The 16,894-nt window shown below is 31.6% G+C and overlaps 2 protein-coding genes across 5 annotated transcripts; both read right to left on the reverse strand.

Annotated features, from left to right (window-relative positions):
* Nucleotides 1-1,500: 1,500 nt before the first annotated feature.
* On the reverse strand, nucleotides 1,501-5,613 carry LOC125854887 (F-box/FBD/LRR-repeat protein At5g56420-like). 2 transcript variants are annotated; one of them, XM_049534486.1, is made up of 5 exons: nucleotides 5,521-5,613; nucleotides 5,389-5,438; nucleotides 3,701-4,621; nucleotides 3,472-3,630; nucleotides 1,501-1,980 (listed from the first exon to the last, which is right to left on the reverse strand). In XM_049534486.1, exons 2-5 carry the CDS (start codon nucleotides 5,422-5,424, stop codon nucleotides 1,672-1,674), a joined length of 1,425 nt encoding a protein of 474 aa, XP_049390443.1. In that variant the 5' UTR covers nucleotides 5,425-5,438; nucleotides 5,521-5,613; the 3' UTR covers nucleotides 1,501-1,671. The 2 variants fall into 2 exon arrangements, with proteins under 2 accessions (XP_049390443.1, XP_049390444.1); XM_049534487.1 differs by lacking the exon at nucleotides 5,521-5,613 and having other exon boundaries at nucleotides 5,389-5,520.
* Nucleotides 5,614-8,791: 3,178 nt separating this feature from the next.
* On the reverse strand, nucleotides 8,792-13,002 carry LOC125854893 (transcription factor TGA1-like). Of its 3 annotated transcripts, none has more exons than XM_049534494.1 (9): nucleotides 12,754-13,002; nucleotides 11,553-11,736; nucleotides 11,387-11,464; nucleotides 11,214-11,273; nucleotides 11,032-11,109; nucleotides 10,867-10,924; nucleotides 10,042-10,313; nucleotides 9,588-9,815; nucleotides 8,792-9,219 (listed from the first exon to the last, which is right to left on the reverse strand). In XM_049534494.1, exons 1-9 carry the CDS (start codon nucleotides 12,759-12,761, stop codon nucleotides 9,067-9,069), a joined length of 1,119 nt encoding a protein of 372 aa, XP_049390451.1. In that variant the 5' UTR covers nucleotides 12,762-13,002; the 3' UTR covers nucleotides 8,792-9,066. The 3 variants fall into 3 exon arrangements, with proteins under 3 accessions (XP_049390451.1, XP_049390452.1, XP_049390453.1); XM_049534495.1 differs by having other exon boundaries at nucleotides 11,553-11,740; nucleotides 12,754-13,000; XM_049534496.1 differs by having other exon boundaries at nucleotides 11,553-11,720; nucleotides 12,754-12,999.
* Between the last annotated feature and the right edge of the window lie 3,892 nt (nucleotides 13,003-16,894).

Below are 16,894 nucleotides of genomic sequence, written 5' to 3' on the forward strand. Positions count from 1 at the left end.
CATGTGTACAATATCATTGTTGAGACAGTTCATTTTGTAATGGCCTTATATATAAGCAGGTGTGGCATAAATGTGTTGGACCTTTCTATAAGAATCATTTTCTATACCAACATTTCATTACAATTACAATGACCAAAGTTTTCTTTTGAACTCGATTTTCATGTTATATTGTATGTTCTATATAACATCATTTCGAATATAACAGAAGCTTGACAGATAATATAGAGGTTTGACGTGTTAGTATTTGCAACTGAAATAGAGCAGATCTCGATAATGGAGCACATCTCTGCAATAGCAGAAGGCTCAGCCTCCTCTTCCTCTTCATCCTCTTCCCAATTCCATAAGGAAGAAGTCTCACATGCCACCCAAAATTCCCGCCCAAATAAATCCTTATATAAATATATATTATACTTCATATGCTGATTTCATTTTTTCATTCAATTTTTCTTTCAAATTCCACACAATGGGTAGTTCTAAATCAAAAAAGAATTTTGTCTCAAAAAATTAAGAAGGTATTCTGAAATTATGGACGAAATTGAGGCGTGCAAGGTTCAAATGGACCTAATGGAAGGTTCAACTTCATCTTCTAAGCCTGAAGGCTCCTGCTCTGCTAAGAAAAAGAAAAATGCGATGTTGACCAGATTAAGAAGAAGAGATGGAAGAATTAATTGGATTGATACCTTTTAATGAATAATTATTGATTTTAGCGATACTTTTTATTTATTATCATTTATAACAATACTATGTTAAATCTGCAATATATATTAAAAGTGAATTATGTATACAATATATATGTATTATAGCTGGTTTTTAACANTGCTCTGCTAAGAAAAAGAAAAATGCGATGTTGACCAGATTAAGAAGAAGAGATGGAAGAATTAATTGGATTGATACCTTTTAATGAATAATTATTGATTTTAGCGATACTTTTTATTTATTATCATTTATAACAATACTATGTTAAATCTACAATATGTATTAAAAGTGAATTATGTATACAAGATATATGTATTAAAACTGGTTTTTAACATATATTATGCTTATTTGGTAAGAAATTGATACATTGAATTATAAGTGTATTAAAATGTGTGATAAATGTATTATCCATCAATAAAACTTGCATTATATGTGAATAATAAATTGTTCTTTGTAATATGTATTAAAACTGTATTATAAATGTATTAAAAATGAACAAGTGAAAAAAAAAATGTTATTGCTATAAATGATAAATATTTTCTTAATATAGTATATCTATGTAACTTGAAAGAGATGGAGGTTATTGAGGACAAGTAAGATGAACGAGGGAATAATAAATTCTCTCGGTTTTTCAAACTAGACAACTATTTTTATTATAGTGGACAAGTAAAGAGGGAATAATAAATTCTATTCTCATAATTGTTATGAATTCAATAAGAAGATTGAACTCGTATTTAAATTAAGTTTGTCATGAAATTTGAAAAAATAAATAAATTATTTCAATGTGAAAAATGATATTTAAAAATTGATTGTTGCATTTGACCATAAATACAAATCGAAGTGAAAAAAAAGTGGAAACACTTTCTCATTGTTCCTCAAAATTCTTAAATATTCGGCCAATTCAGCTCCCCTTGATGTAGCAAAAATTAAAATGGTCTAATAATTTTAGTATTATTTTGGTAATTAACATACATACTACACTATGACCAACTCAATATCCGGAGGTACTTCACCTTCAAGATGGAGTTTAGCAAGATTTCTTGCAGTTTGCGCCTTCTTAACGAACAAAGAGTCAAGAGGAAAGCGAGTGGGCATTGGGGTCCTGGGATCAAAGATGATTTTCTCGAGTGCAATAGCATTTTCCAAGAAGTACCTAACAAGTTCAACATGAGCTGCACCGCTATAAAACCCCCACAACTTGACCACTTTGAGGTGATGCAGTCGACATTTTATGGCGGCCTTCCTACACTCTCTAACAGTCTGGACGGAACATCCCGATATCAACTGCCAGACACATACAACAAACAAACATAAGTATATGCAAAAGAAAACACCTCCTAGCTCAGTGTAATTCCATAAATAAGATGATTTCCAATCACAAACCCGAGTACAGAGACTGAAAAAAGATAAACCTTAATTCAAATTAGAGAAAATATGAACAGCTACCTATTCAGGGGTTCACTGATTTTGTAAAACATAGCAATCTTTATGACAAATTGACAATGCATGTCTAAGAATTATACAAAATCAGATTGATGGACATGAAAAGTGTGACCAGAGAAGATTGAAAGGATATAAGTAGAGGAAGCCTAAAAGAACCACTAAGAAGAAGTGCAATTATATGGCTGCCGTGATAAATAGATAGAGTGGAGAAGATTAGCAACTGGCAGGAAACAATATCTGTCTTTTTTATTTTTGGGGGTGGGGGGAGGGACACGTATAAAGTGTCATTGACACTATCCTACTAACGTAATGTCCCTGTAGCCTATGCCAAAAGGTGTAAAGACATTTTGATAAAATAAGGAAGAAGATGTGGCAAGTTAATCCAAAGCGAAGGAGAATACATTGAGTAGAATGGCCTAAAATTATATATGTTCTAAGAAGATTAATTTGTGCACAAAAAAATTGGGTATTCAGAAAAAGGGTCTTATTGTTGAAATGGTTTAGATACAACACAGTAGACCAGAACAATTTATGGATTGTGTTGTTAAATGCAAAGCATGGCAGGTATGAGATGTTCAAATAAAAACTAGTCCCTGAATCATATGGTTTAACAATTTAGAACAATTTATGGATTACGTTGCTAAATGAAAAGCATGCCAAGATATGAGATGAATTCCTCATCTCCGAAACCTCTACTCCGGTGCATGCCTCCTTCACTAGCTTACCTAGCCAGGCAACAACTTAGTTCTCAACTCTCTAGGTTGTTAGTTTTGTCTGACAATTAACCAGTATAATTATCACAACAAAGTAGGTTTATTCAGCACGCAATAGTCATTGTACAATACTTCCCAATTTTATCACATAAAAAACAAGCAGCAAAGGGGTGGATACAGTAGATTTTGGAGGAATGCATTGGGCAACGGAAATCACAATACCAAAACTCTGAGATCATTCCACTATACCAAACAAGCTCTCGGACACACACAGTAATTCAGTAAAAGAATATAAGAAACTGGCTGAGTGATGAGAGTATATGCTCTTTTTTCGATAAGAAAAAAGCGCTCAACATTGATACAGCTGTCTAGAACCTATTGAAAAATGACCCTAGGTAAGCGCAGGGACTTCATGTATGCACAGTCAAGCGAGTTAAAAACAATGCAAAAGTATCATGCATTAAAGTTCAGCTCACCACAATTGTTTCAACTCAAGCAGGAATAACTAATATACTCAAGAAATAGCATAAGTAACTACATGAACCATAATTGCTAAAACGAATAAATCAGACTCTTGTACCAGCCAAAGAGGAAAAAGAACTCAAAACATGATACTTACCTGTAGTTCAAATTCCTTCAACTGGGGAGCAGCCCTTATTATAGACGTGCAACCTAAGAGACTCCTGTCTTTCTGTCCGCATGTAGTGAGGACAAATCTCTTGAGCTTAGTAAGTTGAGGAAAATTGTAATGCTCCATTTTTTCCTGCGAAAGTTTAAACTAAATAGAAGGCACCAGTTAGTGCCAGCAAAAAACATAGGTAGATAGACACAAAATTTTGTTTACTAACCCATGAATGAGTAGTTAAATGAAGGACCACAAGCTGAGAGATAACACAGGAAAGACAAGAGGATATGTCATTCAAAATATGGTTGAATGCCGCACTAGAAATTTTCACCTCAACCAGCATTGGGACATTCTTAAGCAGTAATTTCGTTCCTACTGAAGTCCTTAATGTTACAAGGTTTGTATCACAAATTTTAAGTGATTCTACTTTGTAGCAGTACTGTATCTCCAAGTGTCTCAACTTGAGGGACGGACCAACAACTTCCAAATTTACCAAAGTTCCTGATCCATGAACTGCCATTGTTTCAAGAAATGGACAATTGTGTAGAAAGAACTCAAGAACTTTGCCCGTGACATTTACTGATTTAAATAGCAGCACTTTTAGAGACTTGAAGTTCTGCTTGACAGGTGAGAGTATTTGGAGGTCATTAGAATGAGGTATGTAAGAAGAAGAGTCAGCAGAATCACCAAGACCAAGGAGCCATGCTGGAAAAGTATAACAGTTAACAGAATTACGGATGATCTCTCCACCCTTTAATAAGTCTAACTCTAGTCTTTGAACATTCCTAGAAAACGCAAATTCAATCCATTTATCAATCTCATGCAGCGCGGATTTGTTCAAATCAAAACAAACCCGAAATTGGTCTAGTCTCTGCCCTTTACACATTTGCAAAGTACAGTTGACCCATCTAAGATACTTTTTCATTTGCCTTTTCTGTAGGTTGGGTTGCAAGGCTACTTTATCCAAGGGTTTGGTAGCATCAAAATCAAGCCGATCAATGTATCTCCACAAGCTTAGCCACCGCCTTGAGAGGACACTTGTGTTAGCTGCTTCTTCAACAGTAAGAAAAGATAGTATATGTACCAAAACTTCATCAGGTAATTGACTTATGCGATCTTTTGCAATGCAGACTCTCTTTTGACACTATAAAAAAAAAAAAAAAAGTTTCATCAAATCAATCCATTTGTACCATGAATGACAACCAAAATCTTACAAAATCAACCTACTTTTCAATTAAATAAGACAAAACAGATTCTTTTTGATAAGGTAAAGTTTCATCAACAGAAGTACAAGGAGGTACACAAAAACTATTAGCTACTGCATAGCAGTATCACTTACATTCCAAAAACACCGTTATCTACTATATCTCCCTTGCACCAAAAAAATTAAATTTTGAATACATCTAAAATTTAAAATAGCTCCTTAGATTTTCTTTAGATCTTTCCTGACTTTCTGGGATTGCCAACATATCAGTAAATCTTACACATTCCTTGGCATGCACTCCACTCATGTTCAGAAAAGATCCCATAGTTGTTGTATATGCCAGCAACAGGAAAAGAGATGTTCTACAGAGTCCTGGGACTTCCTATTCATGCTCTGATTAGCGCAATCAAATCAAAGAAGGTAATTTTAAAGGTGCTAAAAGCCTCCACAACACTTGCCAAGGCCAATTCAAGTCCTAATGTCCTACTTGCATTAAACTATAGCAACTCTTTCCTGATTAAACTATACAATGTAAGAAATTTTCTTCATGAACTTGTCTCCGCCCAGCCAAACTTGACTCTACCACCATCACCAAGTTCCAATGTTTTTAATTCAGGCACAGAATATATATATTGTGATGATGAAATTTTACAAGTTATCATGGAAGAATGTTTGTGTGAGAGAGAAAAAGAAGAGAAAGTACTAACCTTATTTAGAGCAAAACTATGCAGTCGTTTAGCCATGGAATGCAATGAATCTACAATGAATACGGGTAAATCAGTTTCAAAAGAGTTCACTAATCATCAAAGAATTCAGAGAATACTGTAATATAGCTTTACTTGAAGAAGATGAGCCTCTTCGAGTAGCTCTACTCAGCCACAAACAGAGCCCTCGCCAGCAAAGAGAATAGGGGAGAAACTAGGTCGATAGGTAGGTAAATAAAGCTACTTACAGTATATATATACACTATAGATAACTGAAGGCCCGTATACGGGCCCAATATATATTTATTTAGTTAGTTTAATTTATGTGATACAAATAAAATTAGAAGAGTCAATAAAATTTTTAAATTTTTTTATTGTTTATTATTTTTATTATATTTTTAACGTACTTTTCAAATGATATCTTTGGCACATGTGATATTTTGAGTGAATTAATTTTTAATATATTTTTAAAAATATTTTAAGTTGTTAATTATTGAGATTTATGTGGCACATGTGAAATTTTGAGAATTAATTAAATTTTTAATATATTTTTTAAAACATATTTCAATTTTCAAGTATGTGATTTTTAAATAGTATATGTTATTTCCCTTGTCCGAATTAATATGACACACGTTAAATTTTGAGATTTAATCAAAATTTTAATATATTTTTAAATATTTTAAGTTGTGATTAATAGTGCTCTTAACATAATTTTCAAATAATATATGTTACTCTCTTTGTGCCAATTTATGTGGTACATGTAAATTTTGAGAGTTAATCACATTTTAATATGATTTTCAAATATTTTAAGTTGTTAATTATTGTGATTTATAGAACTCTTAATGTGATTTTCAAATAATATATGATAGTCTCTCAGTCCTAATTATCCAATACATTTGAAATTTAGAGAGGTGATCAAATTTATAATATTTTTTAAGTTAATTTTTAATACTATTTTTATAAATACATAGCATATAAAAAGGAAAATATTAAAATAATAAAAAATTATAACAAATAAAATACGAAATATAAATAGAAGAAGTTGAGGAGAAGGGCAAACCGGTCAATTGACCGGCTGACCCTAAGCTCCTCAACATTCGCTTATATAATAAAGTTATATATTTATAGAACACTTAATGTGATTTCCAAATGATATATGGTACTCTCTCAATCTTAATTATGCAATACATGTGAAATTTTGAGAGGTGATCAAATTTATAATATTTTAAGTTAATTTTTAGTACTATTTTTATAAATACATTGTATATAAAAAAGAAAATATTAAATAATAATAAATTATAATAGATAAAATACGAAATATAATAGAAGAAGTTTAGGAGAAGGGCAAACCGGTCAATTGATCGGCTGACCCTAAGCTCCTCAACATTCGCTTATATAATATAGTTATATTTATCGAACACTTAATGTGATTTTCAAATAATATATGGTACTCTCTCAGTACTAATTATGCAATACATGTGAAATTTCGAGAGGTGATCAAATTTATAATATTTTAAGTTAATTCTTAATACTATTTTTATAAATACATAGTATATAAAAAAGAAAATATTAAAATAATAATAAATTATAACAGATAAAATACGAAATATAAATAGAAGAAGTTGAGGAGAAGGGCAAACCGACCAATTGACCGGCTGACCCTAAGCTCCTCAACATGCGCTTATATAATATAGTTATATAAAATAAATAACCTAGCGTTATTTTAAAATAAAATTACCAATATAACTATGTCAAAGAGCTAATCTTTATTTTACCCTTCATTCTCTATATTTGGAGGGAAGAATAGAGAATGTCTTCTCCATTCTCTATATTGAATAGTAGTTCTCCATTTCACCTCTCTATTTCACTTTTTAATTAATTTAATATTATTTCAATTATATTATTAATAAGTCATTATTATGTGTAATTATTTTCTCATGTAATATGATATTTAAAAATATATTATTGACAAGTTATTATTTTCACCCGAATTAATAATTTTTATTTTATGAAAAAAAAAAATATTATCACTTTAAATATGTAATTTAATATTATTTTTCTTAGCAGTCTTAGCAGATGCCCTTATAATTATTGTTGACGAGCGGCCAAATATGTAAGTACTATTCACCCATCTAGACTGATTGAGGTGGATACTGGATTAGTTGATTTGGACCAAATTGTTTCAAATGATATATGGGGTCCAAGGAATCTACATCTTCTTTTTTTTTGTATTGGCCCTTACATTACTATAATTTCAGGTCATATATAATTAAATTTTTGGCCATAATATAATTGGACTTCAACCATTTACATAAATTTCATACGTTTATATCTGCAGTATTGCATATGACTAAGTGCAGTTGCTACAAAAACTGGTAAGCTTTCATATGTATTTGTTTATCCAAAAGGCCAAAAAATGTTTCCATTAAAGATGCCTTGATTACTTTGATGATATGCTTAAGATTAGGGGTATAAATAAACGACTTGGGGAATTTGAGAATGCCAAAACGTGTTGAGTTAATAAATAGATGGATTATTGACTCGCTTAAATGTTATTTGGATTTAAGCGGATTGGATTGAAATGAGCTAAAAAATGGATGATAATTCAATTCGTTCAATTCTTACTATGTTTTGAATTCAAATTTTATTTTCTTATAATTTGTTTGAGTATCTAATAAAACGTTTCGTTGTATATCGAAACTATATAAAAAAAACATATCAAACTAGAAAATCTTTTTTTTATAAAAAATTAGATAAAAAATTTCATGGGTTAATCTGAATTGTATATTTGCACAATTTTAAAATCGATTGAACTGAGCTGATCAAAATGAGCCAAATTAATAAAAATAAGTGGTTTACTAATGCGTGCAAACATAAACGGATTGAACGTGTCATGAATTTATTGTTTGATTCTGATTACCTTACTTATGATGCAATCCCTCCACTTACGCCATCTTTCAACCTCTTGCAGGCAGAGTTCGAATCAATGATTAAATGTTTATTGATTTAAAATTCTAACTATTTTCATTTACTAGATTTTAAATTAATAATTATTACATATTATTACATTTTCTAGAATTTAATTAATTGTACAATTTACATTTTAAATAGGTTGATACCATTTAACTTGACATAAAGTTTCTAAGAAATAAAGAAAAACTTTTGAAATTTATGATCTAAATCACTCTTTCATTACTTGTGTGACTATAAATCATTTCATTAAAGGTAATTCAAAAAAATTTAAATTAATTTATTTTTAATTAATTATAGAAAGGTAACAATCTTTTTAGGACGAACTAAAAAAGAAAGCGTGTAATTGAAAGAGTACTATCATTTGTCCTAAAATTTCCTAGAGTCAACACACTTTACTTATGCACTTTTTATACCAAACACTGAAGTTTCAGCATTCATAATAAGTTTTCTAGCCTCACATAAATCTTCAAAAACAATCAACCAAATTATTCCACTGCTATATAGCCTATATACAACATCCAAATATATATACAGAAATTTCGTTTCCTCGAAAATATGTATTTCAAATACTAGTAAATAGCTAAATCCGCCTAAGCAAGCAAAATTATGATAACGTACATACCCATTTACAGCTCGAGCTAGCATTACCAACAACATCAAACATAATCTAGTTAAGTTCATCCCAGTTGTGTCTGATGAACAGATCATTTAGGTAGGTTCACGAGGACGGGCTGCCCAGAGTGAACTCAGAGCACGAAGACGTTGAACATACTCCCCGAAAGCAAGTAAGCCCCTCGCTGCTTGGTGCGTTGTCAAAATAATAGACATTTGTTGTAGTGTTTGCTGTCGAAGGTGATCCGCCTGTTTACAAATCAAAGCAACAACATTACATTATCATTCAAGAATACAGTATCATTGTTAGACCTTTTTGTAACAATCATTTTCTATACAAACATTTCAGTACAATGACCTAGTTTTCTTTAGAACTCGATTTTCATGTTATGTTATATAGAATACATAACATCATTTCGATAAAATAGAGGTTTGACAGATTATAGAGGTTTCAAACCTTAGCAGATTTTTCGTTGTAATTGAGGACCATGTATACTAGTTGAACGTACGCATCAGTTTCTTTCAGGATTACAGTCATCTTTACACTCGATTTTAGACGATATTGAATGACCATTGAACGCGTTGAGATACAGAACGACAGTGAAAGTGAGACAAACCTGGTTAACAAAGCTCTCCAATGCTTCTAAATTTTCCATAGAAGAAACCATTTGGGAAGTGTAATTTCCAGATCCTGTGTTCATATTTAGGATGCTCTGTGCCAGAGTCTGCTGAAGTTTATCCATTCCCTGTGTGAGAGCATCTTCAGCTTGCTGGCAACAGTGTCGCAGATTACACACTTTAATGATTTGCTGATCGGCCAAGGGCTCGATTTGTGGCATCACCACCTGTGTAAAGTTGATATACAATTAGAAATCTCGCGTTCATAAATGTTCTGCTTTCCATTTGGTGACGAATGAAGTAATATAAACTATATGGTGTCAAATGACCTATACATCAGATAGGATTTGTGCCTAGTTCAGGAAATTTATGCATGAAAAATGCTATGAGAAACTCAAAAGCAAATGAAGGTAAAATAGTTCAAAAAAAGCAGTAAAGTGCACCAGGGACTACATTTATGAGTTCTGATGGCTTGAATCCTCCAAGCCAGAGGAAGAAACGCTCGACGGAAGTTCTCCACATCCCAGACATTAAGTAAAACACGTCAGCCTTGGCGGCATCAGCTTTCATGCGAAAGAGATTGAAATAGTGGCTTAAGACATTTTCTACTAGCAACTGAAGCTCCATATCGCTTACAGGAGACTGCAAAATACTCCGCAATTCTGCATTCTTTTTTTGTTGCTCTTCCACCCATTGGCTGTATTCTATCTCGAATGCAGCTATTCCTGCTTAGGCAGCATTACTTAATTATGAACAAAATCTCTGTATACACTTTAATAGCATCAAACAGTCAAAGTAAATGGGCTAATATTCTACTCTAATAGCAGCTAATGAATGCCAATGATTTAGAGCACACATGCGCGCTCGTCTTGTTAGTAAAAGGACAACATGAAACACAACCTAATGAAACATTGTAAGTAGTCGATACTTTCACATAACACAAAGTGAGTGTCTCCCTTAAAAGGATGGCTAAAGTATACTTTTACGATTTTAATGTAGAAATATCCATAGCCTAATAACCTTACACTTTTGATTACATTGACATCTCTTAAAGAACAGCTTCATGTAAAGGCACATAAATGTTCAAGAAACAATTTAAACTCTGCACCTATGAACTATTTGCATATTATCATAATCACCAATCCAGCTTGGCGACTAGTTTCAACGTCAAATTGGTACATCATTCAACACAGATCAAGAGTTAAGCTAGTAATGATGCCAAGATAAAATGCAAAGGAAACTATAGAGTGACAAGTGACAACTCCTCTATCCATATACCTGGATTAATTGTTCCTAATAGCCCCATATTGCTATTTGAACCTAACATGTATAATCCCTGCAATAAGCCGTTTCATAATGTCAAAGACCGTGATGGAATATAAAATCGGAGCACAGATACATATACTTGTTAGTAAGAAATGCGCAAGGAATGATTCCTCTGACCTGCTGTCTAGCTCTCTCGAGCTCCAATTCGAGTTGTGCCAGCTTCAAACGGCTGGTTTCCAGCTGCTGTACATAGGCCTGTGAAAAGGGTAAAGAAAGAAATGAAGAGAAATTTTATGACTAACAGAATTTCCTAAAACATCTACATGTGCAAGGAAAATTATGAGAAGAACTTCATTTACCTTTTTCCGCATACGGCTTTTACGAGCAGCTTCACGATTTTGCGCTAAACGCCGTTGTGCCTGTCATTCATTTGATATGAAAAGGTATCGTACTACATCAGAGGTTAATCTTTCTACTTATGTATCCTGTGATAGGATACATAGACCGAAAAGGAGAGAGTCGGGGCACCCACCTTGTCTGAAGAACTCCTCGGTGCTTGATTATCTCCAGAGCCAGAGGGCATATGTTGTTCACCGGATGTATACCCCGACTACAATAAGCACAGGTAGATATTAGCCTGACAACTCTACTACTAACTTGAATTTTATTAGCTAGAACTAGGAAATATGTTGTTTTACCTTGTCGTCTAGCCTATCGTTTGGCTGTGAAACCATACACGCATCAGCACTAGGCATAATGTCACCTCTAAACGCGTCTTCCCACACACTCATCTGGTGAAATGGTTCATATATGCCCATCCTTCTTGTGGGGGCAAATTGAGTTGTTGGAGAAGTCATGTTCATGGCCTGTAAATCAGAATTTCTGCCTGAAATGAATTTAATTTCCATCCAGTATCTACTAAGAAAAATGTTATTGCATAACAAGATGGTAAAGGAATAGAACGGAGCACTTATCGTTTGTTTATCCATTCGTCAAAGCAAGATCTTTTGAAATTGCAGACTAATTTCCAAAGTTCAGTGGGCTACTTTTAAGTGTTCATGACATGTAAAGCATATGGCTTTTAAACTACATATACACCTTTTCTTTAAGGGAATCATGGACTACTTCTCTCTGACATGGAAAGGGTAACGCGAAAGAAATATACGATAGGTAATCAATCGAAAGAGAAACAAGGAAATCAACAGAACTGATAAAATGATGGATAAATTGAATTAGCTTATGCATATGAATACTGGGAGTGGGGAACATTCTTCTTCACATACAAACACATAGACACACAACAGCAACATGACGATTTACTTGAACTTTCGCCTTTTTTTTCCTTCCTTTTGAATTCTCAACTCTTCCGGAATTGTCAACTATTGCATATACTAAACGGTAAATGTATCATATGGAGTATTATCCTTTTTCAACTTTAAGCTAAGTAAAAATTATGTCAAACTACAAAAACACTACTCCGTGATCTCTTGCCATCTATCCTAGCCTAGGTAAACAGAGTTACTTGTACATGTTACTGGTGGAAAGTGGCACTTATCCCATGGAATTAGCCAAGGTGCGCGCACCCAAGCCAGCCTGGACAGTACAGTTATCAAGAAAACTAAAAATTGTGGTAAACTATTTTCTTACACATCCATATTCTAAGGCAAAAATGAAAATTCTGATCTACATATAAACACAATAAAATGGAATTACAGAGTGGATTATCAATGTTATCATTAAATTTAGAAGATCATGTTCTTGACTCAATAGTAGAAATTGCCTCAAATTACTACACATGTAATCAAGTGAACACAAAAATGTTATGAATTTTTTTCAAGTAAAACAAGAAATTGAGCAAGAACAGAACAATAGGAATTTATATTTAATTAAGAGACTAACCTGTTCATTAGTATTGTGAAGATACTCTTCTTGTAAATTAGAAGCAATAACTGACCTTCTTAGGTATCTAAAGAAACCTTTAAACTAAAAGAGTAAAGATAATTTAAAAAAAAATCTCCATGGCTATAAAGAAAGAAAGTAAGTGTATTTAGAGGCAAACTCAAACCCCTATAGTAGGATAAAGGCAGAGAAGCAAAATGACAAAAGAAATACAACTAAGTACTCAAAGAAGTCGACTGCTTGCTGTCAACTGTTGTTGATGCCTTTTATATTATGACTAAAAATGTACACACTAACAACATAGAAAAAAACATTACACACTTACATACTTATATATATATATATATATATACACACTCATATGGTTATGAATCAAGATCTTATTGTAGGCTTAATACATCTCAACACCTTAAACTTATGAGGGGTGATCATTTGAATACGTGATAAAGTGTTTCTAATAGATATTTTTGAAAAATAAGTTATTCGCATAAAAATATGTCATTTTATTTAATTATACGCATCTATTTTAATTGAAATATGTTTAAGATTTTATGACTTACAAAACCTGATGTATATAATTAAAGGAAGCAATATTTTTAAATGGTTTAATTTATTTATTAGTTAACACTTGAGAAACACACAAGAAAAATAATCCAAATTTTGAATTGATAGTGTTTAATAGGAACACTTTATCATGTGTTCATATGCTTAATTTAAATATCTAAATAAAATTTATTGACAAATTTATGAAATTATCGATATATTAAGCTTTTATTGTATAGTATGCATAGCTTTGGGAATGCCAAACAACTTGATACGAATATTCTGCACCACCCATGACCATGGCAACACTTTTTCTTTTTTATTATTCGGTATTCAAATTTTATCAAATTAACATTCTCAAAGCTCGAATTCAAGGCCATTTAACGATATCCTTGGTGAAAGCAACACTTATTTTCGATGGGCCATCCACATGAGTCATTTGGGTTAATGCCATGTTCTTTTTATCTGTAAGTGATTTTTAATGTGAGAAAAGGAGAAATGACATTTGGCTTATTGACAATATCCTCCTAGCTTTTTTTCCAAAGGAAAGTACACTATTTAGGCAATTGGTGGCATGGCACTATTTGTCTTTAAACTTTTAATTGTATTCTTAAAAAATATGTATGCATAGATTTATAAAGTAGATGTCCGTAAAACTATCTTTGTTCGAGAAGAGTCAATTGAGACTTCGTGAGAAAATTGTACTACATAAATACAAGTCAATTTTTATCGAAAAATTCTATAATGAAGTGTAGAATATGATAAATACAATACTCATATGGAGTTCCATATAGATTCCTAGAATTTAATTAACTACTATTAACTTTGATAGGGATACAAATGTTTTTTAAAACTTTATTAACAAGTTAAATCTAGGCTTGGTGTAGATTGACACATGTTCTGTGGATATCAACTTTATGTGACAATTTTTATGTGTTTATTTCACTTAATTACTTTTGATATAGTATTAATAAAGTTGCTACTTGCTAGGTAATTGGCCAGCATGTTCATCAAGTGTATCATACCTAACCAAAAATCGTGTGCATATCCAATAAAATACCTAAAGAAAATCTTTTCTTTTAACCCCGGGGATAACTTGCAGCCACTATATAGCCTCTGTTATGTCCTGTCTTCGGGTGAGAAAATTTCCCACTATATAATAGCCTGCAAACCACACAGAAAATGTAAATCACACTGCGATAGGCTCGGCTCAAAAGAGGGGGATCAATACCAGGTTACGATCTTCCAAACCAACTTAGTCACAAAAGAAAATCATATTGATGGGATAAAAGATTAAAGATTTGTTGTGCAACATTAAAATAAAGGTGTAACTAACTTTGTTACCTTTAACTAAAAGAAGAAAAAGTAAAGGAGAAAAAAAAGTAATTAATCGAATATCTTTCGGCTTAATAACATGTCAAACGTCACTAATTAAAAGTTGTGTCTCTGACATTCTGTTACTATAAGATTATAAAAAAATAATTGGCAATCTATATATTCAGGATAATTACTATATTAATGTGAGATTAATGTTATTGGATTAGGGAGCTAACGTGTTAACTTTTTTTAATAAATCCCACTTGTTAACTAAAGTTATCAACTGCTGCATTGACAGGGATAAGGAGACAAAAGCAAAGGCAATTTGAAAAGGCAAAATAAGGTGGACTTGACAACATAAAATCACCATGAAATGTCTTTGATTTAGTTTTTTTTAACAAAAAAAAAAACTAAAATTACTTTTAATCTAGTCTTGCTTTGAAATGTTTTACTCGAGTCGAAAATTTATTAGAAATAATCTCTCTATTTTCGTGAGATATGAGTAATGTCTGCATATGCTATATTCTCTCCAGACCTCTGAATATTTAGTCTGTAATCGATGTTTGATTATTGTAATTAGAAAAAAGAAGGGGTCACATTCCAATGTTCGTTCCAACATGTTGATTACCTGTCTCCTCTATTCTCTAGGCCATAATTGCTTTTGATCTTGATTTGAATTCTATATTAGTGCTTCATTTATTAAAAATGCATTAATCACAATGTTTTCCTTTCACTGGCAAAAGGGTGAAAAAAATATAAAGAAGAAAATAATGAAACTTCAGGTGTGTATCGGTCGGTTCGGTTCGGTTTTATGTATTATCGATTTTCGGTTTTTAAATATGCTAAATCGATAATCAAATCAATAAGATATTTGTTATCAATTTTCGGTTTAACCAATAAGAAAATGATTTCAAACAAATATATGACTTCAAGTCCAACAATTTAATGCGAAATAAAAACGAGAGAAATCTAATTATTCATTGAGTGCAAAATTTTTGCTTAGTGTAGTAAAAGTATAGCAAATACTCATAATTCACAACCCTAGTCGTTGCCTAACCTTTGTCGTCGTCTTTCTTAGTTCTTTAGGTTTTTGATGTTGTGAACCTAAAGAATAAAGTAATACTAAAACCTAAAGGATAAATGCAAAGAGTAGAGTTAATTAAGTAATATTAATTGTGTAAGGTCCTTGTAATTATAGTCTAATATAGTGATTATATTAATATTTTTTGTTTGATATTTATGTATGACTTAAAAATTAAAATAGTAAAGTATTATATTTTTAATGGGTTATCGGTTAACCCAATAACCCAATATTAAAAAACCAATATCAAATCGATAACCCAATAATTTTTTTTTATAAAACCATTAAATAACCGTTAACCCAATAACACTTTTTTCGATTCAGTTTATCGGTCGATTCGATTTTTGCACACACCTTGTTGATTTATTGGGCTCCCAAGATTATTGATCACTTTATAAGTGCCTAGCTAGGGTGGAACAATTAAATTAGGAAAAAAACTTACTTTTATTCGATATTTATATTACATCAAATGAATTATAATGTAAGCATGTGCCAAGGATATATATGTTGGGATTTGCAAATTGTTATTTTTTTTGTCATATATATAAATAGCGATTGACCTGACACTCATAGTATATAACGATTCATGTCCTATTATTTTCAATGTAAACTCGATATAATTGAATTCTCCGTAATAATGCGGAGTTGTGCTGCATAGTACAGAGTCAAAAAGTTAAGATTATGTACGTCATTGAACGAATAATTGTGAAAACGATAATCGATCCCCTTTGGAAAAAGGATAAATAGAATCTTGTACAGTTTAATCTTCAAAGTGACCTACCTAGCTAGCAAGCTCCAATGGAACAGTTTAATTTTATTTGTTTTCTTCCAAAAAAAAATATATGTGTCGACCAAATATATAATCTCTCTTTTCGTAACTACTTATTAGAGTCATCTATTTTATTTGTCATGTTTTTTTACATGTTTTTAAGAAAGATATGAGTATTACTTTCTTTGTTTATTTTTATTTGTCTATTTTAAAATCTGTGTGTCTCTTAAAATAATGAATATGAATATTTTACTATAGTACTCATATTAATAAATTTTTCTATGCTTTTGAAATAGTTACTTAACGATAAAGAATGAAAACTTAAATAAAAAAATATCGTAATTTGTTAAACCTTCTTAAAGAAGAAGCATAATTGAGAGGTAAATTCTAAATTTGAAGTATCTGAGTTTCTACCGTGAATTTAAATTAAT

The sequence above is a fragment of the Solanum stenotomum genome, chromosome 2 (assembly GCF_019186545.1).
Source record: "Solanum stenotomum isolate F172 chromosome 2, ASM1918654v1, whole genome shotgun sequence".
In the NCBI taxonomy this organism is placed as follows: Eukaryota; Viridiplantae; Streptophyta; class Magnoliopsida; order Solanales; family Solanaceae; genus Solanum; species Solanum stenotomum.